A 26,766-nucleotide genomic window follows, 5' to 3' on the forward strand; every position below is an offset into this window, starting at 1 on the left:
TGTGAGAGCTTCGAGAGCAGATTTCAGGACACAAAATCCCCAGCTCACTCTCAGCCATTGCTTTCCCTCCTTCCCAAGAAGCTCCCAACCTGTCAGACCCACCATACCACGTGGCTAGGTGCTCCTTCAGACAGGTGTATATCTCCTCTCACGGAGGCTGGGCCATGGCCACATGGGCAACTACACATGGCAAATCTACCCAAAGGTCACAGAGGTTGGACTTAGAGCCCAATAACCTAATCCCCAGAGGTCAATGACCAAATAGAATCACAGAATAGAGACAGAGGTGATTGGGGTTAGAGGAGGGGGCGTGGTGATGGGCCAGCCTGTCTGCCAGAGTAATGTTGGGAAATAAGGGAGGGGATGGAGGTGGTAAGAATGAAAAGATTCTTCTCTGTTCTCTGGGAGTCAGTCAGCCATGAGCTAGCATATGACTCCACCAGGCTGCAGGCTGTACTGGGCTGTACCCCTCAGGAGGGCTGGGCCATTTGGAGGGCACACTGGGAGACAGAGCAGAAGGAGCTGCAGCCCGTGAGGTGGCCCAGGCTCTTGACCTCAGGGCAGGGGATCTCCTTCCTTTGGCAAAGGGGAAGTTGTGTCATCCTCTCGTCACGCCCTCTGCTTCACCTTGTCAGCTCACTGCAATGTTGCCGTCACTTTCTGTCTTCCCACGCCTCCTGGCGTGCTCCTGTCCTTAGTCAGACCCACCCCTGTTGGTATGAGGGAGGAAACCCTGCTGGTATGTGCTGGAGGCCCTGAGATGGAAGAAATGGAGGCCAGCACCTTCTCCATCTGTGCCCATACAAGAGAGGTTGTCAATATGGAAAACAAATAAGGAGGCAGCACCTGGTGGGGTTTGTTCTAGATGTCTCTACAGCATCAGTGTCACTCGTGGAGTCCCTAGACAGTATCAGTGCTCCAAGGGTTGGAACAAGGGCACAAAGAGGAGGGGTTTTTGTTGTTGTTGTTGTTTTAAGACAGGATCTCACTCCGTCACCCAGGCAGGAGTGCAGTGGCCCAATCTCGGCTCGCTGCAACCTCCACCTCCTGGGTTCAAGCGATTCTCCTGCCTCAGCCTTTCGAGTAGCTGAGATTATAGGCACCCACCACCATGCCCAGCTAATTTTTGTATTTTTAGTAGAGATGGGGTTACATCATGTTGGCCAGGCTGGTTTCAAACTCCTGACCTCAAGTTATCCAACCGCCTTGGCCTCCCAAAATGCTGGAATACAGGTGTGAGCTACTGTGCCCGGCCAACAAAGAGGAGTTTTTAGACATTGGGAGACATGAGGTCCAGAGTCTGGTGGACTCTGGCCAAGGATTAGCCAGGGTGGACTCTGGGAGTTCAGGCGATATGGCTCATCTTTGGCCCTGTGTAATGGTTAAGAATATGCATGCTGGAGCAAAATGGCCTGGGCTCAAATCCCGGGTTACTAGCCGAGACCAAGTTATCAAAAATGTGCCTCATTTTCTTTGTCTGCAAGATAAAGACAATTTTCTATCCCCACAGAGCTGTGGTGGGTATTAAGTGAGTGGATACATGCAAAGGGCTCAGAACAGTGCCTGGGCACTGTGAGCACTCAGCAGACATCAGCTGTAGTGATTTTAGGCCAGTTGCCTGATTGCTCCCAGCCCTTGGGCTCAAGCTGTATGCACAGTTTTCCACTGGGTGAACATTCAGGTTGGATAGGTGAGACTGGGAAGAGGAGAAGGGCTATGAAAGAGTCACTCATGACAGGCGGCTTCTGTCCTGCTTAGCCTCCTCGCTCCTAAGGCTGGGCTGCTATCTGTGCCTCTGTAACACACCAGGCCCACTTTCTGTCCCTGGTTCCTGGGGAAGCACAGAGAAGAGTGTGACCAGTTGTCTAGACAGCTGAGCAGTTGTGTTGTAGTGCAGGGCAACGCCAGCTTTAGTCACATGGCAAATCCCCAGGGCCATTCCTGGAGTCCACCCTATCCCATAGACAAGGACTCAGCCATGATTCACTGTATTCAGGTGTGGCCTGCATTTGAGTCACCTGGTGCCCCTTCCTCCAACACCTGAGAGTCACAGCCTGGAGCAGGTTCTCTTATGCCCCCTGAACCTCTTCTCTCTCCTTTTCTTCCTCCTTTCCTCCTTCCTTTGTTCCCTATCCCTTGATCTCTGATTGATCAGATCTTGGCTGATCTCCCTAAAAACTTGGACAGTTTGAACCGACAGATGGATAATAGAGACAGTAACTTCTAATGCCACCCCCACACCCTGTCAGAGACATTGCCAGCAAAGACTGAGAAGCAGGAAAAGAAGGAGACTGCCTCTGTCAATATGGTGACATTTCTGTAATTGGAGATAGGTGCCTCAAAAAAGACCTCCGCACTCTGGCTGATACATGGATTTCCACTATTAGTAATCCATCCCAGTGCCCAAAGCCTGGGTTGTCCCCGCTGAGAATGCAACTATACAAAAGGCACAGGGGATGCATTGAACTATATTAATTGCTTGTACTTTAGTGTGGATCCATTCATTCCACAAGTATTGAGGAATAAGATACAAATCTCTGCCTTCTTGGATATCACATTCTAGTTAGGAAGAGACAGAAAATAAACATGATAAGTAGATAAATTATATAGTTGGTTAGAAGCTGGTAAGTGATGCCCCCCTATCAAATAAGTAAATAAATAACTCACCAAAATATAGGGTAGGTGGGGTTAGGAGTGCTAGGATGGGGGACAGGGATGGGGCAGGGAAGTTGGCTGTAATTTTAATAGTGTGTTTAGGGTAGGCCTCATTGAGAAGTTAGGATCTGAAAAAAGACTTTGAAAGAGGTCGGAGAGTTAGCTTTGTAGATATCCAGGGGCAATAGCATTCCAGGCAGCAGAAGCAGCTGGAGCCAAAGCCCTAAGCCTGAGCTAAGATAGGGATAGAGGCCATTGTAGTAGAGGGGAAGAGTAATGGGAGGAAGGTGGTGTAGGGCCCCTAGACTCTGAAAAAGCTCCGGCCTTGGACTTCCATGGGAGAGGGGCATGTGAGGATTCTGAGCTGGGGGTACGTAACCTGCTGTGTTGGGACTTGACCATATATCAGTGAGGAGGCTGTTGCAGATGTCCCAGGGAGCAAGGCTTAGGCCAGGAGGGCAGAAGTAGATTCTGATTATTATTGGAAGGGGGAGCTGACCGAATTTGCTGATGGAGTGATGAGGTTTGAGACACTGAAGTCTGAGATGACTTCACTAGCCACCTTCCGGAGCACACATTCTAATAAGCCAAGGCTCTAGGGCAGATGAGTGCTCTGATGTAGGAGGATGGGCGCAGGGAGAGAGGAAAGGTGTGCACACAGGGGAGGCTGAGGGGCTCAAGCCACAGTACCATACCCTTTTAATCTTAGCTGGACCCTGATCTGGCCTCAGGCTCTATTTTAGGCTACCTGACTGAACAAATTGGGTTCTGAAGTTCCAAAGTTTGTGCCTAGAGCCCTAGAGTTCTCAGGGGACTGGATCCCCACTTGGAAATGATCAGTGTCCCTCAGGAGTGAGGCTGGCTGGGCCGCTCTTGGGGGTCTGCATAAACAGCTTCCTGGACTTTGCCAGGAGTGTGGGGGAGAGCCAAGCACAGCAATTGGCATGTCCCTCCTGCGAAGCCAAACCACTCCAGGACCTGCCCAAGCCTGTGAAGTCTGAGACACCGAATGTGTATTTACCTGGGCTCATGGCCTCAGATAAAGGGAGGGGGGTGGATTTAAGGAGCCCTAGCTACTCATGGTGAGGCCCACCGCACACCTGCCCTGCCTTGTCTCCTCTGAGGATCTGGGATTGCAACACCTTGCTCTCTTCTGCTGAGTTAATTATTAATGAGTTCTTTGTCACATTCTCTGGTGATGGGCAGAGGGCGAAAGTTTCCTGAGAGCTCTGACTGAGTTCAGGGAGTTGGGGAAGTGGAGAGAAAGAGACCACCAGGTGGGAGAACTGAAAACACAGGCGTGTCAGTGTCCGAGGTGACCTTTCTCTGTGGGGGACTTGAGGGAGGTCTCTTTGTGTTGAAGAGACACTGCTTCTACTGACCCTTACTTGCTGACTTGAGCTAGATTTCACTGGAATGCTTACAGGGGGCAAGACTCTAACATTTATTGGAATATCAATTATGCATCAACTTGCATCAACAACTTACTGCCCACTTTGCTAATTACATAGTTTCTTCTGCCTACCTGAACTTATGCTAAATTAGAATCTGAGGGTTAGAAATGCCCAATTTAATCCACAAAATTCTACATTTCCCCCTTAAGGGTCTTCAAGCCGATTTCTTGGACATAACCCTCCAATGGTAGAGAACTTTCTGTTTAGGAGACACTGACCAAGTGGAATAGGTAGTTAAGAAGTTCCTTTAAATAGCAACTTTGAGGTCCTAGCATTCCAAAACGGTGCCAGTACAGGCTCTCCAGGGCCAAGATATGGACTGGGTGGCCCTCCAGGTTTCCCTAAAAGTTCTCCAACTCTAACCTGGGGGAAAGAGTGTCCTGTGAGACCAGCCTCTCAATTTGGACCTGCCACGTCCATTTACAGTGGCTGGAAGCCCAGGAGCCCTGAGCAAGGAGCCCACAAAGGAAGCTGTGTTCTCAGGCCTGGCAGGAGGCCAGGGAAAGTCTGTTTTGACTTTGTCAGTCTAGCTATGCTTCAGCCTTTCCTTCCACCACTTGTGGTCAGGTCTGTTTTCTGGCCCTCCAGGCGGGCATTCCTGCCCAGGGAGGGAGGGGCTAGGAGACTAACCCTCCCCACAGGTGGGAGGAGTGACTCACAGGCAGTTACCTGTCCCAGGGCTCCCTGCCAGCTCTGTGGAAGGAGCTGGAGGGGAGGCATTTAGAGTTACTCTGCTCATTTCTCTTAAGCTTTCCTTGGATGAGTTGAGCTTTGAATCCTTCCTGATGAACCTTGCCTTTTGAGGATCCTCCAAATTCCCCAAGAAGCTGGGATTTTTCATTTTTTTTTTCCCACTGGGGAGGGGAATGGTACTTTCCAGGGTCCTGGATGTTTGGGTCTTCTCACCTTCCAGCCCAGTGACATGTCTGGGGCTTTAACTCTCTATATAAGCCCTAATCTTTGTGTTCTCTGCCGGATCTTCTGTCTGGGGTGGTCCAGGTCACAAGAAGAAGCTGACCCCTGCTGGCCTTGGGAAAATGAGGAGTTCATTGCCTGGCACAGATGCAAGGGCCCTTCCCCACCCTATGAATCCTGGTCTCTGATGATCACTTACATGTGCCTGGTGCCGTTTGTGGTGCCCCTTGCAGCCCCCACAGGGAGGCGGGCATTGTGGAGCTTACTGCAAGGCCTCTAGGACCAACCGACCGACCCACTTGCCCAGTCCTGTCCTGGGAGGTGGGGGTGCAGTGACGACAGATGGGTGTGACGGCTGCCAGATTCCTGAGGCCCGCCCTGCGGTGGGGCTACACCCAGCCAGGGAGTCTCCAGAGGTGAGGCTGTTGTTTAAAAACCTGGAGCCAGGAGGGGAGACCCCCACATTCAAGAGGAGCTTTCAGGCGATCTGGAGGAAGAACGGCAGAACACACAGTGAGGTAGGTTACCTGTCTTTACCTGCCTGGTGGGGGCCGGATGGGGGAGGAGAACTGTATCTCTGGGTGCCTGGGGCCTGGTTGCAGGACCTGATTTATTCCTCTTCCTGGGAGCTCACTCAGGTGAGCTAGGTTAAAATGTCTGCTACAGTTTTGATTGCTTTTTCACATTTGATAAGCACCTCAGTGGCTTAGAGGAAAGCAGGTTCAGATCCGGGGTTGAGCACAAAAGAGAAGTGAAAAGGGTGGGCTGGCCTGGCTCAGAATGTCTACTTCCAGGGGGATTTCCAGTCAGGGGTGGGAAAGCTGAGAAAGCACTGGATGAAAGTCAGAAGATGGGTCTCTCTTAGGCCAATTAGCTGTGGGACCTCAGACCACATGTTCCCTCCCTGGGCCCATGACTCTTTTAGGAGAGGGATTAGAAGGAATGATTTTGAAGCATTAGGATCTATAATTTAAAGATGGCAGGAATGTCCTCAATTCCCCCTCTGCCCCTGCCTTGCCAAGCCCCCAGCCCTCCATCCCAGCCAAAAGAGTTTGTGGCTGTCATTGGAACAGAGTGAACATCCAATTCAAGGCAGAGGGGGTCACTGCATGAGCAAGGGTGGGACATGGTTCCACAAGGCAAGCCTGCCTCTGGGACCCCACAGTGGCTTTCGAGCATCCTTCCCCAGCCTCCTTCAGAATCCTTGCTTTGTGGCCTCCCAGCCCCACCCCTCTTGTCAAGCCCCAGCCCATCATTGAAGACATTTTGGGTTGCTTCCCTTTCAGATGAAATCCTCACTCACTTGTTAAAGACAGCCATACATCTCTCCCTGTTGCATCCCAGCTGCCTGCTTAGCCCAGAATTGTGGGCACACAGCCTCAAACTCTAAGTGGCCCTGGATGGTATTGGAGGCCATGCCCATGGCAGGAGAAGGCTTGCCTCCAGGCTGTCAGCCACTCTGACTCATTCACTTTGGGCTGGGCTGGGTTGAGGCTGCTGGTCTAGGCCCTGAGAAAAGCCAGCCCTCTCGGGGCAGGAACTAGGCCTTGGACCTTCCTACAGCTTTTCTCCTGCAAGGGGTCCAGCCTTTTCCTGCTCCCCACATTGACCTTATGGCTGTGTGGGGTAGGGCAGGGTCCACACTCCTTCCCATCCATTTTAGAGGAGGAAGCTGGAGTATGGGAGGGGATGGGATTTTCACAGGGCACCCTGTGAGTCACATGCCACTTGAGAGGGTCTAGAGCTCCAGCATTTTCCAAGCTTTTGGCTACAAATGTATCTGCTGCACCAAGTGTTCTAGATCAGGACCCTACGTAAAGACTTCTGAAAAAAAAACTTGAGTCTAGAAATAGAAAAGAAAAGGGGCTAGTGTGCTCTAGGTGTTTGCAGTGTTGTACTCAGGTTGCTTTGCTCTGTCCTAGGTAAGGTCCTCTCTGGGGATCACCCCATTGGCTGAAGATGAGACCACTCTTCCTCTTGTGTTTTGGTAAGTACCCCTTCCCATCCTTCCAGGCCTGTTATATGGCAGGGAGGCGACAGCCATGGGAGGAGGAGAGTTTACCAAAGTGTGGGCATCACCTGTCACCTGTAGTCCCTTCAGTTGGGAATACTTGTCTACTGGGGACACCTGTGAGATTTCCCCATTCCTTTGGGCCTTTGGGGGAGAAGATTTTCTGCCACTCTGGAAAGGCTTCCAAATGTCTTCTTATTCTTACCCGAGGGTGGTTTGTGGTTTCCCAAGTGTTCTCCACAGTTTCCCATCCTTTCTCAAGCTCGTTCCAAAGCCTTTGTGGCTTAAGTTCCTATTTTCCAGTGAATTGTAGCTGGGCACTCCCAAAGTGTGGCTGGGGCAGCTTTGAAGATAAAGGAGCAGAATGAACGCAGGCCTTTCTGAATGCTCCGCCAAGGGCTCAGCAGTCAGCCCTCCGCTGGGCTGCTCACAGAGGCCACGATGCAGGTAGAAAGAGCCGCGGACCTTGTCGTGATGGCCGAGTCAATATCTCCAGTCTGGTTCTAAAAGCCATATTTTAGGGTCATCTATGGTTTTTGGTTGCCAGTGTTTCTCCTCTCTCCTTTTCAAGTTTTGAGTTATATAGAATATGAAATCAACTTTTAAAATCTAACAGTATCAATACTGCAATTATTACCACCAGCAGCGAGTGGAAGCTTGAGTGAGGGAGAGGATATAATCTTGCTAATGTCAGCTTCCCTGAAGGACACTGGGGGTGGCCAGCGAGGTCCCTCTCTTTCTGGACTGTACCATCACACATCCGTATGATTTCAGCCTTACCTGGCCTCCTGCATGCCCAGCAAGCCTGCTCCCGTGGGGCCTGCTATCCACCTGTCGGGGACCTGCTTGTTGGGAGGACCCGGTTTCTCCGAGCTTCATCTACCTGTGGACTGACCAAGCCTGAGACCTACTGCACCCAGCATGGTGAGGTAGGCCCTACATCCCAGGACTGGAGGAAAGCGGGATGGGAGGGATGTGTGAGCTGCCATTTGTCCACTGAATACTTAGAATGTACTTGGTGTAGGCCAAGCCCTGTGCACTACGCGGACTGGGGAGTGCAGTAAAAGTATAAGGCCAGATCCTTGCCTCTAAGAAATTTACTTGTTAATTGGGCAAGAGGAAATGTACTCAGAATTAACTAAATAGCTCATTTCTCTCTTATCTCTCTGAGATGACATGGAGTCTTTTCTCAGTCCTTGGGCATGGGCAGGATAGTCTTTCAAGTCTTGGGAACAGGCAAATAGGCCAAACACTGGCCATTTAGGTGTATAGAGCCTCATGTGTTATTTGGTGCTGGGATGTGTGGGCCGAACTGTGTTCTTGCCATGTCAGGAACTGAGCTGTGCCACAGTCAGTGAGATAGATGAGGAAGTGACTTGAACTTCTCCAGCAGGGTCAGAGGCTCAGGTGTAAGTTGGATCAAATCCAGAAACACAACGCTTTGAACTACGACTAACATCACCTGTTAGGCATGGCTTTTATAAACAGCTGTTGTATTTTTCTTCTACATTGTCTCTGGGTCTTTTTTTGTAGGAAATTTGGTTTTCTTTTTGTCTGCCCTCAGCAGGGTGGAATCTTTCTTTACCAAAGTTGAAATCGCTCAGTGTTTTCTTGTCTACCAGCTGCCTCATTCGGCCATTTTGCTTGAACAAGGGAATGGATAAGGGAGTGATTTGTCCCGAGTTGCTGCAGGCTTTGGGGAAAGAGACCTGGGTTATCTGTGGTTTCCCCTTTCCAGGCTGCCCTTGTCTTCTGGGCTGTGGAAGGTGGTATGTGATACGGCCTCTGGGCCTCACTGCCCTTCTAGTCGCTGCATTATCTTGGCTATTTTAGTTACACATGGTATAGGGAAATGACTGGAGGTGCTGAGCAGAGATGGCTGTGGTTTCTGCATCTCACCCACTTGGATGTGGGGAAGCCCATTTGACAGCGTTGGGTAAGATGGCCATTCCTAGCCAGCACTCCCTGTGGGTCTAGATTACTCCATGAGCATCAGGGGACCTGGCAGTATTGAGCTTTTTAGGCAACAGAGTGATTTTGGCTGTTTCCTCCAAATTACAAGCCCGTGTCTAAAAATTTCAGGGAGACCTCTGCCGATTTCCTTTCTCAGGCTGACTTGCATTTTGGGAGGGGAGGCAAGGAGAGGTCAGAGGCCCCTCTGTTGGGATGTACCCTCAATCCCAGCCCCATCCGAAAAGTCTCTCCTCCTCCAGGCCTAGGGCTTTTGGCTTCACACTGACCTGCCCTCTGCCTCTCTGATGCCCTGGGAAACCAACTGTCTTTGCTGCTCCTAAGCATCCCCTTGAGAGCAAAACAGGGTGCTTATAAAACAGAAGTCTAGACTTTTGCAACCCTGGGGATGGATAAATCTCCGCTATTTTTCTGCTGTGAAAGCTGAGAAGCACTGGCTCTTTCTTCTTTTTTTTCTAAGGGGGAATAAATTTATCTAGCCTTTTGGAAAGAATAGAGGATGGCAGGGAGTATCGTCTTGAGTGTAGTGTATAGTTTCAGGTCACACCACTTGAGGTGTGACCTTGGGCAAGAGATTACCCCTGTCTAAGCCTTGCTGTCCTTTTCTGTATGTATTAGATGAGATGGTCTTTAGGGTCCCTTCTTTTCCTCAGCATTCTTTGGCAATGAGCCGACTGCTGACAATCAGCATCTCTCCCCCATTTTCCACCTCTCTGTCTTGTTTCATTTCTCTTTCCCTCACTACTACATGCCTACCCTTCCCAAAGGCCATGAGTTCCAGCAATGAAGATAGATACTAAAGGCATAGAGACTCCCTTTTCATTCTCTGGACAGATGTACCCTGAACCCTCTCTGGATGCATTGGTGGCTGCGTGATAAGAATAGAAATTCAGGTTTTAATTCTGTTGAGTTCTAATGTCAGTTTTTAAGTTTGTTTTGTTATTAAATGATACCAACGGCAACTATAATTCGTTAAGCATATCATGTATGTCCTTAGCATCATGCTAAGAGTTTTATATAAATTATCTCGAATAATTCTTATAACACCCCATGAAGTGGCTCTTGTTTTCCCTGTGAACTATTGGGAGGGTTTGGGTGTGTGCTGGGACCTCAGACTTCCGAGAGAAACACATTGTGTATTGAGTTTTCTGAGTAGTTAGAGGTAGGGGGTGTACTGGACAGCCACAGCCGGAAATGAGGCTGGCCGAATGCAATGCTGCATTCCTACTGCCTCTCCCTTCACCCTTCCCTATTACCCCTCTCACCCCTGTCTACCAGTTCCCACTCCCACAGATACACCTCCCTGAAGCCAAGGCCTCTGGTTAGTGCCTCTGTTCTATCTTCATGCAGGGATGACATAGCGAGCCCTGAGCCCCAGGACCAGATCGTTCTTCTGTGCCACATCCTACTGATGTGCCATGAATGCAAGGGCAATGGGGTGGGCATTTATGACCCCTGGACATTTCCGCCTTACTCCCTCCACTCCCTACCCCCAGTTTCAGTCAACTAACACAGGGCGACTCAGCAGAATGGAGTTACAGGAGCAGTGGAGACTCCTTTTAGTTCCAAAATTGTCTCTCCTAGTTCCCTACCTCCAAGTGTGGCTTTTTTTTTTTTTTATTTGTGGACCAGTCTTAGCCTGTTTTCATGTTACCTCCTCTACCCAATTCTGTCTCAGTTGCTAAATCCCATCGGTCTCAAGGGCTTGCTTCTGTAAATTCCGGGTCCATGTTGCAACCCTGCAATGGACATAGGTCTTGGCCAGCTTTGCCTTATGGCATTTTCTCTGCCTCCCTAACTTTGCCCTTCTGGGCTGATCTGCTTTGATGACCCATTAACTGTCTATGGTTGGGACAAGGCTGTTCTTTACCAAAACGGCCTGAAGTTGTAGTCCCATCACCCTGGCCTCTTGTTTTCTTTCTTCCAGCTCCTAGATGGATTCTAGGAAAACTCACTGCACCATTATTCCCTCAATCTCAAGGCATGGATGAAAACGTCTGTGATTCTGTGATGCTTCCCTGCCCTCATTTACTTCTGTGCTATCCCTGGGCCTCATTTGAAAAATGGGCTTCAGTGGTTGTCATGAGGACTGCACAAAAGAATGTGTAAAGTGACCACAAACCTGGTGCCTGGCAGATGCAAACTATTCTATCCAACCCTTCTCTCCTGCCCCCCTCCTGGTGGCTGCATCCACATGCAGAGGCTGCCCCATCTGCAAAGCACACTGCTGAGCATTTCTTCCCTGATCAGGACATGTGTTCACGTACCTCACTAAAATCCACCCATCCCTGGGCTGCCCTCCTCTGTGCCTCTCAAGGTAATTGATGCCAATCTGACTTAGAGTGAGCTGTTGAAGAATCCACAGGCAGTCATGGTTAGTGAAGTCATCCCAGACTGGGGGTGAAGGCTCCCTCTTTCTGGTTTTGGGTCTGACACTAATAACAGGGATGTGACCTTGTGAAAGTCAGGGCTCTTCTACAAACTGCCATTTTTCCGTGTGTGAAGTGAAGGAGTTAGTCAAACTTTGCTGTTTATTCAGCTCTGGCCACTCAGCTTGCTTCTCAGAGACAGCTGGGCTGTGTGTGACCCCGAGAGTCCACTGTCCTCTCTCAGGGCGTGTGAAGGCAGGGGTTGCGCCATGCCCTTCAGTCATTTCCGGGATGGCACACAGTTCTCAAGAACCAGCAGATTAGCTGAAAAGCTTTCTATCCCTGATTTCTGCTCCCGACAATGTCTCCTCCAGTGTTGTGTCTGCTCTCCTAAATGCTTTATTTATCCCCCATTCCCTCCCTTTCTGGGGAAAAACTTAATTACCCAGCTGCCTTAGTAACAGTCTTACACAGCGCATTCCTCAGGTTAATTAACTGTATAAGCCAAACAGCTGTCATTTTTATCTCTTGGAAACAAGCTGAGGAACAGTAACCAGTTGGAAGTCCCTCCTCTCTAATACGCGCAGGCGTATATGCGTGTAAATGCACTCTTATCCCCCTGCTTGCTGACACACACACTCCAACGACCACTGCCTTTCTTCATTTGACAATTGTCTGTTTTCTTGATTTTCAGGAAGGCTAATGTGTTGGCAGAGGATGTGTTCATATATGTACTGTGATCCCTATCCTCGACCCACAAGGGATTTTGAGCCTGCCTCTGACCCAAAATATCCTCTTTTTTTTTTTTGGAGACGGAGTCTTGCTCTGCCTCCCAGGCTAGAGTGCAGTGGCATAATCTCGGCTCACTGCAACCCCTGCTTCCCAGATTCAAGTGATTCTCCTGTCTCAGCTTCTCGAGCAGCTGGGATTACAGGCATGTGCCACCATACCTGGTTAATTTTTCTATTTTTAGTAGAGACGGGGGTTTCACCATGTTGGCCAGGCTGGTCTCAAACTCCTGACCTCAAGTGATCCACCCGCCTTGGCCTCCCAAAGTGTTAGGATTACAGGCGTGAGCCATTGCCCCCCGGCCCAAAATATCTGCTTTCTTTGTTTCCTAGAAGCTCTAAGCATCTCTAAAGCTTCCAGAGCTCTACCATTGGGGGTTTACTCTTTTGGATGAAGCATTACTGAGTTCCTTGTTTAAAACACAGACAACCTTGAGAAAAGCACCATATCAATCTATGACCTAAACCTAAGTTTGCTGAGTATGTTAATCAGAAACTTAGATGTGACTTTTACAGAGGGACCCACAAGACCCAGAATGAGTCACATTTTGAGGGGATAGAAGAAAATGGAAAGGGACATTGTAGGGAAAAATTGCTATCAGAGAGAAGCAAAACTTGGGTTGGCGGAATGTGAGATTCTTGGGTCGTAATTGTTATGGGCTAAGGAGTAGGGCTTGTGGGGTTAAAAGCAGAGAAGAGAAATGTGAGATGGGAAGTTCCCAAAGGCAAACCTGGATGGCCTCACAACTTTGCTAGCCTGGCTTCTCACCCCGTTGCTTCTGGGGCCCAGGCCCCTGGAAGCCTCTGGGAACTGTCTTGTAGACCTACTTTGCTGCTTTTCCTGGACATCCACCCACTGCCTGTGCGGCCATATGAGGGGCTGTAGTCATTGCCACTGGCAGGACCTGTAGAGGTCCCTGGCATACTAACCAACTTTCTGCACTCAGGTCCAGGGGACATCCCTCTTTCTGGAGATATCCATACTGGAGTTGAGGTTGCCTTTCCAATGGGGTGGAGTAAGCAGAAGAAGGGAGTTTCTTGAAACCAACTCTGAAATTTTCAGTGGTTGCCGAGTGATTGCTATGTTCCTTCAATCAGAACAGCACCAGTATGCTAGGGAGGTAAAAAAGAAAAGAAGAAGAACAGCACAGGTAGTTTTGGAGTCAGACAAGGTGGGACAAGAGTCTGTGCTTCATGCCTTGCTAACTTTATGGGCTTGGACACATTTCTTATCACTTTCCTAATCTGCAAAATGGGGATACCTACCATTTGTAAATGTAGTATAGGTACCTCCGAGATTTTGGAAGGAGGGACTAAGATAATATATGCACATTGCTCAGGACTGAGGCTGGTGCAGTGTAATTTTTGAGTGTGTAGCATATATCATCTTTATAATCAGCTTCAGAGAGTGATTTCTGAATTTAGTTAGGATGGAAATAACAGCTGTACTGAGTTAAGGCTTTAGTCAAAATTTCACTTCGTGATAAGGAAAAAGACGAAGCTGAAAGTACCTCACATATGGCTATCCTCCCACGCAGTGCCTGCAGTAGGTGCTGACTTTTGATCTTCATTGCCAATATGCATTGACATAGAAATGCAGAGGCTTTTGAACTGCAGTCGGTTCTAATGGAGGCCTGGCTGACCATAGGCCTTGATCCCCTTCTCCCTGTCCATATTGCTGGAAAAAGTGTTTCTCCAGGACAGTATCTGGTGAATGTCTTATTTTTCTCTTGCTTTCTTTGTCTACTTGCTGAGAGTGGCTTTAACTTCTGGGCTGTTGTGCTGGAGTAGGGAAGAATTCTATTAGCATGTTAGAACAAGACGGAACTTTATTATTTCATTCAACCCTTCCATTTCACCAATAAGAAAGTGGAAGTGGAGGAAATGTATTTTCTTGAAGGCAGCTAGATTTTTTTTTTTTCTTTTGGCCCTGGCTGGTGGCCATAACCCGACCTTAGCTTCTTAGATGAACCCAGACAGCCCTCTGGCTTCCTCATGGGAGGGAGCTGGGCCATACATAATCAGAGCCTGTTTTCCTGTTTTCCCCCAGAATTAGCTCTGTGTTTTGCAAAGGCTCAGAGTTTTTACTTGGGTGTGCCCTCCTTTTCCTCCCATCTCCACCGTGATTCAGGCCCCTGCTGGCTCTTGCCCTCTTGCTCCTTTGCCCTCCCCTGGCTCTCTGGGAGAGTTCATCTTCCAGCCAGACTGCTGAGCTTCTAGAAAGCTCTAGGATAAGGGAGAAGGCCTAGCCTTTCCAGCTGGAGAGCAAGCAGGAGCCAAACTGGCTGGAGGCCTGACAGGCTGAATTGATAATAGTACTGTGTCTCTGAGGTAACACAGCCAGAAGAATGCCGGCCAAATGACCCCAGAGAGGGAGGCAGCTGCAGCAGAGAGCTGCCATCGCTGGAAGAGACGGGGGCACATCACACATGAGAGAAGAAGAGCTTCACACTGAGAATCACACATGCACACGATGCTTACAAATATGTGCACCCTACATATAAGCATACAAGAATAAATCAGAAAGGGAAACTGAGGCCCATAGGGAAAGGATAAATTAGCAGCTTGTCTTCATGTGGGCTTCTGCCATAAATTGCTCTATTTCAGGCTTCTGTCCTGCTAGCTCGTTGACAGGCAGAGCTACTTAAAATACCTGTCTCGCCTGTTGGCTTAGCCTGTCTCCAAGGATTGAGATAAATTCCTCCTTTAGCTATGTTACTGTGGTAAGCAGCACGTAGTTTATAAGCCTATGATGCCATCTGATCCTGCCATCAGTGCCTGCACACGTGGAAGGAAGGAGAAGAAGGCATGGGTGCCCCAGATTATCCCCATGAAGACTGAGGGAGGAGCAGGGCAACAAACCCTGGGCATTTTTAGTTGGTTTTGTTTTATAATACTATCTGCTCTCCTGAATATAAAAAGTAATATGTATCCAAGGTATAAAAGTTTAAACAGACTTGGTGCAAGTGGTTCATGGTTGTAATCTCAGCACTTTGGGAGGCCGGGGTGGGTGGATCATTTGAGGTCAGGAGTTTGAGACCAGCCTGGCCAACATGGTGAAATCCCGCCTCTACTAAAAATACAAAAATTAGCTGGGCATAGTGGCTTGTGCCTGTAATCCTAGCTACTCGGGAGGCTGAGGTGGGAGAATCGTTTGAGCCTGGGAGGCAGAGGGTTGCAGTGAGCAGAGATTGTGGCACTGCACCCCAGAGTCTGGGCGAGAGAGTGAGAACCTGTCTCAAACAAACAAACAAACAAAAAGTTTAAACATAATAAAAAATAACAGAGAAGGAAAAAACAAGTTATCTATGATTCCACTACCCAGAGATATCAGGTTGAACTGTATGCAGTTGCCATTTTTATAGGTCAAAATGGGTGAATATCAGCAATTTCATGTTTTCACTTAATATATTGGTATATTTCCTTCCAAATACTTTACATTCCTTTAAATGGAAATATATACATATATATTCACACACACGTATATATTTGAGATTATAATGTATATGCAAGTATATGCGCAGTTTTTTTTCATAAAACATAATATAATCATTTCTCCATGCAATTAATTTTTTTTCTCTAAACAGTGTTTTTAATAGTTACATAATGTCCTGTCGTTTGGGAGTATCAAGGACATTTCCGCCGTCTCCAGCTACTTGTCCCATGGCCCAGGGAAAGAAAGAGACTTGTTTCTGGCACTCTCTTGACCAGGGAAGGGCTGGACCAGCTCCCAGCAGAGCTGGGGAGAAAGCTCTGGTGACAGGCGGCCGGAAGGCAGCTGGCCCTTGTCTCTTCTCAGGACATGTGCTGAGTGCAGGCAGAGGACAGGAGTGGAAAAGTTTGTCCCTGAGAGGCTGGGAAGAGTATAAAGAAGGGCATGCTCCCTGCCAGGGACCAAAATAGGGGTCTGGAGGGGAGTCAGGCTCTAGCAAGGGCCTTCTCTTGCCCAGAAAGGATTATTTTAAGTGCTCAGGTATTTCAGCCAGCGACAGGTCTCCAGTTTCTGTGGTAACTGAGCTGAGTCAGCTGGAGAAGCCCCATTTCTTCCCAAAGTGCTCTCTCTCTGCCTTAGCCTTCCCCATGATAAGCTTCAAGGTCAGACCAAGCCCTTCTTGGGGCTCGCTGCATGAGACAGAGACTGCTACCCTTTAGCATACTTCCCCACATCTTTGCCACTCAACTAGTTTCGAGTGGAAGTGAGAGGATGAAAGAAGGGAGAAAGAGAGAAAGGAGAGGAGGGACCCTTTCTGATGCTGATGGTGGGAATCAGTCAATAGCAAAGCCATGTTGCCTCTTTGTGCCTCAGCATTCTCCTCTGTAAATGGGGCTAATACTACTTATCACATAGGGTTATTGTGAGATTTAAGTAGGCTATTGCATTGAAACTACCAAGGACTCCTCTGCACATGGTTGTACTCCACTTACTATTGATGCTTTATTACCTACTCACTCTTCCACCCCTCCCTTCAAACTCCCTAATTGCAGGAAGGAAGTGCCTAGTAATAATGCTAATGCAAATAGTTGGCCTTTACTGAAAATTTGCTGTTCATTTATTCAAGAGGAATTTAGTGAGGGTCTGTTATGTGCTGGGTATTTTTCTAAGCACTGGGAATACAGCAGTGAAGGACTGCAAATTCCTGCCCTCATGGAGTATACATTCTAGAAGGGGGAGGCAGACAATATACAAATAAATAAATTGACAGTAAGTATACAATGTATCAAGTGTAGATATGTAGTATGAAAAAAATATAGCAGGGCAAGGGAATGCATAGTGAGTGGTGGGAGGTGGGGCAATGGGTGCTACTAGATTTTATTTTATTATTTTTTTTTTGAGACAGAGTCTCGCTCTGTCGCCTAGGCTGAGGTGCAGTGGCAGAATCTTGGCTCACTGCAACCTCTGCCTCCTGGATTCAAGCGATTCTCTTGCCTCAGCCTCCCGAGTAGCTGGGACTATAGGCACCTGCCACGACACCTGGCTAATTTTTGTATTTTTAGTAGAGATGGGGTTTCACCACGTTGGCCAGTCTGGTCTCGAACTCCTGACATTGTGATCTGCCTGCCTTGGCCTCCCAAAGTGCTGGGATTACAGGCGTGAGCCACAGCGTCCTGCCAATGGGTGCTACTTTTTAAAGGGCTTATGTGCCAGCTGTTATTTGAGCCTTAAACACCCAAACAATGAATGTTTAATAAAGCATTTTTGGACATGCCAAGGGCACCTCCAAGCACTAGGAAGGGTGATAGTTCTCTTCATTTGCAGAGCGGGTGAGAGCTGGAAAGTGGAGTGGTAAGCAGAGGCCCAGGGAACCAAGACACCTGGCTCCCCTCTTTGCTCTCTCCTGTTGCAGGCAGTGCCAGCTTTGGAGAGGGAAGATGGGTGTTGGGCAGGGAGGTTCTATCACTCAAGGCATAGGCCCCACATATCCACTCAGACTCTTTGGGTCAGTCCTTTGTTCTGGTGAGTGGTGGCTTAGAGGAAAGCAGAGGTACAGGGTGTGTGGAGGGACAGTTTTCCCTACCCAGAAGGACCCGCAGGTCCAGGAGGTTCTTGTCCAAGCCTTGCATCTATTTGTTGGCAAATTTGGAGCCCTGTGGACAGTATTGTTTAAGCTACGCACAGGGTTTGGGATCATGGTTACTCAAAGGAAACAGATTTTATGTGTGTTTTATGGGGGAGCTGAGAAAAGGTCACGTTATCTGTGTGTGTGTGTGTGCGTGCGCATGTGCACGTGTGTGCGTGTGTGTGTGTATGTGTATATGTATGCACATAGGCACAAGCTAAAAGAACAAGGGATATGTCACCTCTATGGCCATGCTGTTTTTCTTGGTGATCCTTGCTTTGCCATGAAACCCATGGGTTTCAGTTCTGGCTCCTGTCTCATTCCAAGAGATAAGCATAGGCCAGGTTATTGGGGACCTCCCCAGTGAGGCTGGTTGGTCTCCTGTAGGTAGGGAATACCAAACCTGAGAAAGATCCTCAAGCCCCAGATGTCACTGCTGGAAGGCCTTAGAGATCATTTGAATGTCGCTAGTATTTTGGCTCCCTGAGGGCAGGGCCTTTGTTTTGTTCCCTATTATAACTCCTGAGCCCAGAGTAGAGTCTGGCACATAGTATATGCTAAATAAGCATTTGTTGGGTAGATAAAAAGCTCTAGCTCAATCCCCACTTAATTTACAGAGGAGAAAGTTAAGCCTAGGAAACAGAGGTGACAGAGCTAGGACTGTAGATCTACATTTCCTTGTCTTCTTTTGGAGTCCTCTCTCTCCGATCCTCAAAACCCCAGAATTTCCCAGGCTGCCAGGATTAAATGAAGTGAGCTATTAAACTTTCCAGCCTGTGCCTAGTATGTAGTAGGTGCTCAATTAGTATGAATTTCTCCCCTACACCCCCCCCTTTTTTTCCTGCCCGTGGCACTTTCCTCAAGTTTCTCTGCAAGGCAATGTCATGTACTCAAGTATTTTTTCCCACCTTGTACCTCTTCTCCATTCACACATCTGTTCACCATTCACTTGCTGTGTGTTAGGAGGGACACGAAGGAATTCAGAGATGACTGATTAAAAGATGACCAATAGCCCTGTTTTAAGAGATTAATCCTTCAAAGTGTATTAATAAAACTAGTGATTCCTAAGGGCAGGATTTCCACAGAGGGGATATGCTGGGATCTCAGGACGCAAGGGGGAATTCTATTAGGACCCCACCTCTGAGTGTCTGCTGTCTTCCTCTCCCACAGTGGCAGATGAAATGCTGCAAGTGTGACTCCAGGCAGCCTCACAACTACTACAGTCACCGAGTAGAGAATGTGGCTTCATCCTCCGGCCCCATGCGCTGGTGGCAGTCACAGAATGGTGAGCATTTGCCATCTACAGGGACTCAAACTGTGCAGCCTCCACAGGATGAGGTGGATGGAAGGTGCCCTGTAACCCTTTGGGTTTCCCAGGCATTTCTTTTGGTGATGTGACGTGGGTGATTGACAAGAAGAAACTTTCTGCCTCATATTTGAGGTCCGTTGGGTGTTATGGTAGAAGAATTTATTGGAGGTGAAGGAAAGGGTATGAGGAGAGAGGAATGTCTTTATTTCCCTCCACTCGGTCTCAGTGGGTGGGCTTGCAGAATTAAGCTTTGGGAACAAGTCTGTGTGGAACAGACGAGTTGAAGCCCTCCAAAGTATTGAAGACATCAGGTGATGGTGGGAAGGAAACTTAGCCAAAAACAGATAGGATCTTGAATAGATAACATAAGCAGAAACATACACTTCCCACTCCTCTCCAAGAGGGAGTTTGGAAAATCAAGGTTAGAGAGTTTCTGACTTCCTCGAGCTAGTCTAGTCCAGGGCTTCCTTCAGGGCTGGGGAAGTGGAAAGTCTCTGGCTGACAGTTTCTACTTTTTGTCCTTCCAGATGTGAACCCTGTCTCTCTGCAGCTGGACCTGGACAGGAGATTCCAGCTTCAGGAAGTCATGATGGAGTTCCAGGTGTGCCTCCTGGGGGTGGCAGCGGATAGGAGAGTGGCTCCTGGGCCATATGGGCATGGAGCCATGGGGGAGCACAGTGTCCTTGTCTCTCTAGGCTGGGGCAACACTCACCATGAGCCTATATAATGGTGACAGCAAAGGACTTGGTCCTGGGTGAACAGTGGCACCTCCAGGCTCCCTATCTTGGTCGTGCAGTGGTTGCATATCTTCTTCCTCTCTCATTCTCCACCCTCAACCCATCTAATTAATTCAGGTCTGCCAAGTACCAATTCTACTGGGCCCAGTTGCTTGTTGTACATTTGTGTATTCTTGGTATACTCTGTTTTAATAACTTTGCATATTAGATTGAGTTTAACAAGCAGCCAAGAACTTGCCTATCCAACTAACTGATGGATGTTCCTTTGGAACAGCTCTCTTGGTGGGCAATCTACTCATTCAGTGCCATTACTTCTCAAAGCACTTTCAGATTCTGCCTTTAGAACAGCCTTCTAGATACTTCTTTTGGAGGAAACATTTTCATTTAATTGCCATAGGTCAATTTTTTCTTTTCAGAGATGATTTGGTTTTATTCTTTCTACAGAAATAGTCAGATATTCAATGATCAAATTTGGTTAATAAGATTAAATGATTAGGAAGGGAGATATAACTTTCAGGAGTTAAAATGAGCTTGGAATAAAAAGTAATAGGACCTAATTTCTTACATGACTGAAGAAGTTGGCTCTAAGAGCCTCGCCCCATCTAAAGGTCAAAGGTATTTTGAGAAATGCAAGTATCGTTTGAATAAATGCCCAGTCTCTAAAGGTGGCAACTTTGAAGGGCAGCATATTCATTTGGATGGACAGTGTTAAATAGTCTCCTTACTTTATCATCACTCACCTGTTCATTTATTTGTCAATTATTTGTGAGCACTTACTAAACACTGATTACATGGCAGGCTTGGTGTCAGATGTTAGGGATATAAAGATGAATAAAACCAAATCACAATCTTCAAGCAGCTTTCACCATATGTGGGGAAGTCAGTAGTGAGAGAGTGCAATGTGTGCACAATATTGGTAGGAAGAGGTACTGGGAGCCCATGACGGGGCTCTCACATGGTCTGTCTTGGGAGGGCCTGTCAGGGAGTACACCCAGGGGAAGATGAACTTTCGTAGACCAGTAATGGCCAGGTGAAGGGCAATGTTTATTCCAAGCAAACAGAACCATAAACACAAAGACCAGGATGCAGGCGGCAAGAAGGTGAGGTATATGATTGGGGCTGGGGGCAAGAGAATGCACACAGGGCCTGGAGGGTAAAATGTGCTTGGTGGCAAGAGATGGGGATGTGGAGGGCTGAAGACTGCTGCGAGATGAGTTTCCAGGTACACACAGAGGGAGGGGAGCAGACTGAAGATTCACCATTCATTCAACAAATGTGTGCTAAACACCGATGTGCTAGGTGTTGGGGGTCCACCTGTGAACCACAGACAATAGGGGCTACAGCCTGGTATACTGAGTCTCAACCAGGGGCACTATTTTGCCCTCCCCTCTCCCGCAGGGGGTAGCTGACAATTTCTGGAGACACTTTTGGTTGTCATAACTATGGGTATGTAATGATATCTGGTGGGTAGAAGTCAAGGATGCTGTTCACCAGGCTGCAGTGCACAGGACAGCTCCTAGGACTAAGATTTCCCCAACTCAATACTATAACAGTGAGAATGGTTGAGAAATCCTGGTCTCATGGGAAAAGAATAAAAAGCAAGAAACCAACAAGTAAATAATTGGAAATCGTGGTGACGTTTCTGAAGGAAACAAGATGCTGAAATAGAAAATAATGGGGCAGGGTGGGGTGGGCCAGCCATGAGCAGGAGAACACACTTCAGTCAGGTATCAAAAGATCTGTACCAGGAAATGACATTTAAGCTGAGAACAAAAGATGAGAGGGAACCTACCAGCGGGAGGAGCATCCCAAGTAGGAAGACTGGACAAAGGCTCTGAGGAGGGACTGAGCTTGGTTTAGGGCTTGAAGAGAGGAGGTGGCCTGAGAGGAGGCAGGGCCCAGGGAGCCTGGGGCCTATTCACTCATGGTCAGAAGTTCAGATTTCATTCCAGAATAGTATTGGAGGATTTTTAGCAGAGGATTGACAAGGCCCATTTTATGTTTTAAGAAGATGACCAGCCTGGCCAACATGGCAAAACCCTGTCTCTGCTAAAAATATGAAGATTAGCTCGGCCCGGTGGCTGACACCTGTAATCTCAGCACTTTGGGAGGCCGAGGCGGGTGGATCACTTGAGGTCAGGAGTTCGAGACCAGCCTGGCCAACATGGCGAAACCCTGTCTCTACTAAAAATACAAAAATTAGCAGAGCATGGAGGTGTACACCTGTAATTCCAGCTACTCAGGAGGCTGAGACATGAGAATCGCTGGAACCTTGGAGGTGGAGGTTGCAGTGAGCCGAGATCACACCACTGCACTCCAGCCTGAGTGATGGAGTGAGACTCTGTCTCAAAAAAAAAAAAAAAAGAAAAAAAGAAATGACTGAGTAAGAGTGAACGTGGGGAAAGGGGAAATCAGATGAAGCTTACTAGGGAGATCAGGCAGGAGGGAACCCTGAAGCTGGAGAGACAGGCCTGGGCCTGGTTCAGTGTTTGCTTTGGAAGCTGAGTTTATAGACCTGCAGTTCCAGGAAGTTGTTCAAGCTTGGAGCTGTCAGCATAAAGACCACATTTAAAGCCACCCAAAATGGATGAAATCATTTTGTAGGAAGGAGCAGGGACTCAATATGTCATGCTAAGGTGCTCAGATTATATCATGAGATCAGTGCAGACTGATTGAAGCTCTCAAAGATCAGATAATCACCCGGGAAGAGCTCTCTGGTAAGTGGGGAACGTGGTTTGGAGGGCCAGGACAGAGGAGGCTGGACACGAGTTCCAGGAGGGGAGACAGAGAGAGAGAGAGAGAGAGAGAGAGAGAGAGACAGAGAGAGAGAGAGACAATGGTGAGCTGTGGGAAGTGTAGGAGCAGGGGAATGTCTAGCCTGGAAGCCTGGAAGCCTGGTAAGCTGAGCTAGGGATCACTCCTTCTGGAAGGCAGATCCTGGGGAGAAACTTCTGTGGCCTGTGGTATGCCAGGAGGTTTGGACCTGGACGCTCCTGAGCCCACTTGCTCCCGCTGGGCTCCCTTTCTTCCCAGTTCACTGGAGGAGCCTGTCTCTCTGCTTGTGTCTCCATGGGGCACAGCCCCAGCGCCTCCCCTCTGCACACTGCCCCTGTCTCCGCAGGGGCCCATGCCCGCTGGCATGCTGATTGAGCGCTCCTCAGACTTCGGTAAGACCTGGCGAGTGTACCAGTACCTGGCTGCTGACTGCACCTCCACCTTCCCTCGGGTCCGCCAGGGCCGGCCTCAGAGCTGGCAGGATGTTCGGTGCCAGTCCCTGCCCCAGAGGCCTAATGTGCGCCTAAATGGGGGGAAGGTAGGTAGAGGGAATCCTGAAAACTAGGCCTGGGGAGAAGTCCCTGATGTCCCACTGTTCACACAGCCACATGGACTCTTGAGAAGGAATGGAAACATCCTTGCCAGCTCCCCTTGCTGACTTTCTTGAATTCCCCCCAGTAATGACCCCTGTGGCCACCCTCAAAACATTTGCTGCTTATCCTCTTTCTGAGGAGGGATATTTCAGAAAGACCTTGGGGCCACCGCATTACTCACCCCTGCTCTCTTACTCACCCCTGCCCTCTTCCACAGCCCCCTCCCCCGTGACTCATTGTCTCATCCCTCTAGTGGGAAGATGAAATCGACCCTACTTTGGTGTGAGGATTTTGGGATGGCTAGTTAGATGCAAGAGCAAATTACACAAATTTCATTTCACCTTGGTAGGGTTTAACACAAAAATAAACATTTTCAGTTTAATCCCTCCATCTAACCCAGTCTTAGCCCTTGGAGGGAATTCTGGTATAACCCAGAGCCCGAATTCTCCTGAGCTTAAACCCTGAGCTAGAAGTAAGAACCTGGCTGAAAAAACATTCAGAATGTTTCTCCCTAAGTCCTCCTGACATGATCAAATTCTTTCATAACTGCTCTTCCCCATCCCCTGGCAGAGGAGGCTATAGTTTCTCTTCTCCTTTCCCTGGCCGAGACACAAGTGAGCCCTCAGAGCTGCTCTCATGTGGACCAACGCTCAGAGTGGGGCCCTCTCTGCGGACCATGCATCTCTTCCTTTGGGTTTAGCAGTTCCTCCTTGGTTATACCCTTACCCAAATCTATGTTAACCACATTCTTCACACAGCAGATCAGAACGCAGGACTGTTTCCTAACTTGTGGAGGGCGGATGTGAAAACTCTTCCTGGGATATGTAGATGATGAATCGTTTTTTTAAAAAAAGTAAATCAAAAGCATAGTTGAAATTGGGATTGTCCAGAGTGCTGTGGTCACCCACATTCATGCATCCTTGGATTTTAGATTTCTCACTCATCCTGAGTCATGAGAAAATTAGTATCTCCTAAACCCTCATATATAGGTGATACATCTTACCATACTTTTTGACCCAGGGAACTCAGGAAATTCTTAGGATACTTATATTTTCAACTGGGGGGCAGGGTGTACACACACACACACACATACACACACACATTTATGGCCCAGTGATCATCTTGTTCCCCCAAAGCAGCTGACAAGCCTCATAACCATGGTCTGTCTCAGGTTCCAGGTAACAAGGACTTCAAATGTGAGGCATATAATGGAAAGGAAGGTTTCTTCTGAGCTTGAGGCACACTATTTGTCTCTTCTTAAGTGCTTCTCTTTCCCTTCTCTCTGTAGGTCCAACTTAACCTTATGGATTTAGCATCTGGGATTCCAGCAACTCAAAGTAAAAAAATTCAAGGTCAGTGTGGCCCCTCCTCTTGTCCATGGAACTATGAGTGAGAAAGGAAACAGAGTTGGAACCCAGGTCATGGGAATTTCCTGGTTTTTCATGTTTTTGTCAATGTGGTTGGGGATTTAATACTTGCCCTGTTTGCCCCATAGGGACATTGTCTGTGGGATGCTGTGGGATGGTTGAGGTCTGGAGAGGATGGCCCATGGTATCACATATGAAGGAGACTCTATGTGCCTCTAACTTCCTTTCTTTATTTTCCATTCTCCAACCCCTCCCTCCTTGCTGTTTGGTCCTCTCAGAGCTGGGGGAGATCACAAACTTGAGAGTCAACTTCACCAGGCTGGCCCCTGTGCCCCAAAGGGGCTACCACCCTCCCAGCGCCTACTATGCCGTGTCCCAGCTCCGTCTGCAGGGGAGCTGCTTCTGTCACGGCCATGCTGACCGCTGCGCCCCCAAGCCTGGGGCCTCTGCTGGCCCCTCCACCACCGTGCAGGTGACAGCCTAGGGTGGGAAGGGGAGAGGAAGGGGGCAGGACCAGGGCAGACTACGGACATTCTTGGGGCTCCCATAAAGCAGGAAGGGCACTAAATCTAAAACTTGGGTACTTAATACTTCAGCAGCAACAACAAAAAATCTAAGTGGTTTTCGTTCCAAAAATCAGAATTGTTTAGTACTTCTTTAGACCTGCTTCCTAATTTGAGATGATTTTCATTTCATTTACATAAGTGTGGAAATTGGGAGGAAGTTTAAGGCAATGATTCTCAACCCTTGTTATGTATTATAACTTCACTGGGAGCTAAAAATGTTGCCCAGCCCTCTACCCTACGATATTCTAATTTTATGATTGGTTTTTAAAGCTCCCAGGTGACTCGAAGGTACTGCCAGGTCTGACAGCCACTGGTTTAGGGATTTTAAAGTCTCATCTAGTGGTGAGATATGGGGGCAGGGTGAGAGATCAATGTTTAGTACAGATGCTAAGTCTACCCTAGACCAGGCGGATTGGCTTCAGCAGGGATGGGGGTTGAGAAGTTCCAGTTTAACAAGCCCTCCCCTCCCAGGGAATTTTGCTGTGAAACCAAACTTGAGAACCACAGGTATAGAAGAGAGAACCTTGAGCAAAGAAGCAGAGAGACCCAACATGGGAGTGTGACAGCTGTCCTAGTGATAGGGGGACAGGAGGAAATCATGTAAGATGGCCTGGGAGGGAAATAGAGGTGGCACAAGCCTCAGCTGGCATTCTTCTTCCACTTCTGGGCCAACTTCTGCCCCAGGCTGCAGAGGTGTGCAGAGGGAGCCCAGTTCAGGGAGTGTGTCATCTGTCAGGGCCCATGAGACATACTCCTAGAACCCAAGGCTGAGTGACACAGAGGGAATACAATATGCTATGAGATGACAGGGAGGGAGGGAGCCACCTAGCCCTGGTGGTCCTCAAATCTGGCTGTGCAGTGGAATCACCACTTTTAAAAGGTGCCACTGCCTGGGCCTCCTCCTTGAGATTCAGACTAAATTGGGTCTGGACCTTGGCATTTTAATAAATGCTCCCCAGGTGACACTGAGGCGCAGCCAGGGTTGAGATCTATGGAATTAGAGGGACCAGGGAAGCCTTATGAGAGAGGTGCCATTCTAGCTGAAGCCTAGCTGGCAGGATTTTGCGAATGAATACAGAGAGAAGAGAATTCTAGGTAGAAGCAAAACCATTGTTAAGGTCAACAGGTAGAGAAAGTAGGGCTTGCAGAGGGAGCAGCTAGAAGTTCAGCTTGCTGTGCTGTCAGCAGGGCATGGGAGCTGAGAATGCAACTAACATGATACAGGTCCTTGAATGCCAGGCTGAAGGTGTTGGGCTTAATTTGGAAGGCAATTAGCACACAATAGCTGTTCTATATTTATACCTTAATGAGTCTAGTGACAGTACATCACAACAGTTCCATTAGCCAAACAACTGTAGTCATAGATTGTTGGAATATAAATCTCCAGAGGGCCCCACCAGCTTCTGGATCCCACAGTTTGCCAAGGGTTTCTGAGCACCTTCCAAGCGCTGCCTCTGATTGGGTGTCACGGGGGTGTCCAAGTGCAACGAGTGAGCTTGCAAAAACCTCACTAGGGGAGCAGTGCGGGCACAAGCACGTGCACACACACACGTGTGCTCATATGTGCAGAACAATGGCAGACAGTTTCACAGGAGCTGGGTGAAGTCTGCGGCATTCAGAGGAAGCATCCTGGAAGGGTTGGTGTCTGAGCCAGACCTGAGTGGTACACAGAGGGCAGGTCCATCCCTGGGGCCCTTC

General features: G+C 48.5%; 2 protein-coding genes across 2 annotated transcripts in view; one reads left to right on the forward strand and one right to left on the reverse strand.

Moving 5' to 3' along the window:
• HSD11B1 (hydroxysteroid 11-beta dehydrogenase 1) overlaps positions 1-26,766 on the reverse strand; it is a 949,596-nt gene that overhangs the window by 82,518 nt on the left and 840,312 nt on the right. The gene's annotated exons all lie outside the window — the stretch shown is intronic.
• Positions 3,851-26,766, forward strand: part of LAMB3 (laminin subunit beta 3) — a 41,162-nt gene continuing 18,246 nt past the window's right edge. Inside the window, exons 1-8 of the mRNA XM_050781423.1 lie at positions 3,851-5,542; positions 6,947-7,011; positions 7,810-7,964; positions 18,892-19,006; positions 19,558-19,631; positions 22,889-23,080; positions 24,424-24,487; positions 24,781-24,974. Of these exons, the coding sequence (XP_050637380.1) occupies positions 6,984-7,011; positions 7,810-7,964; positions 18,892-19,006; positions 19,558-19,631; positions 22,889-23,080; positions 24,424-24,487; positions 24,781-24,974 (822 nt within the window). The 5' untranslated portion in view covers positions 3,851-5,542; positions 6,947-6,983. The remainder of the gene's footprint in view (positions 5,543-6,946; positions 7,012-7,809; positions 7,965-18,891; positions 19,007-19,557; positions 19,632-22,888; positions 23,081-24,423; positions 24,488-24,780; positions 24,975-26,766) is intronic.

Source organism: Macaca thibetana, chromosome 1, assembly GCF_024542745.1.
Source record: "Macaca thibetana thibetana isolate TM-01 chromosome 1, ASM2454274v1, whole genome shotgun sequence".
Taxonomy (NCBI): domain Eukaryota; kingdom Metazoa; phylum Chordata; class Mammalia; order Primates; family Cercopithecidae; genus Macaca; species Macaca thibetana.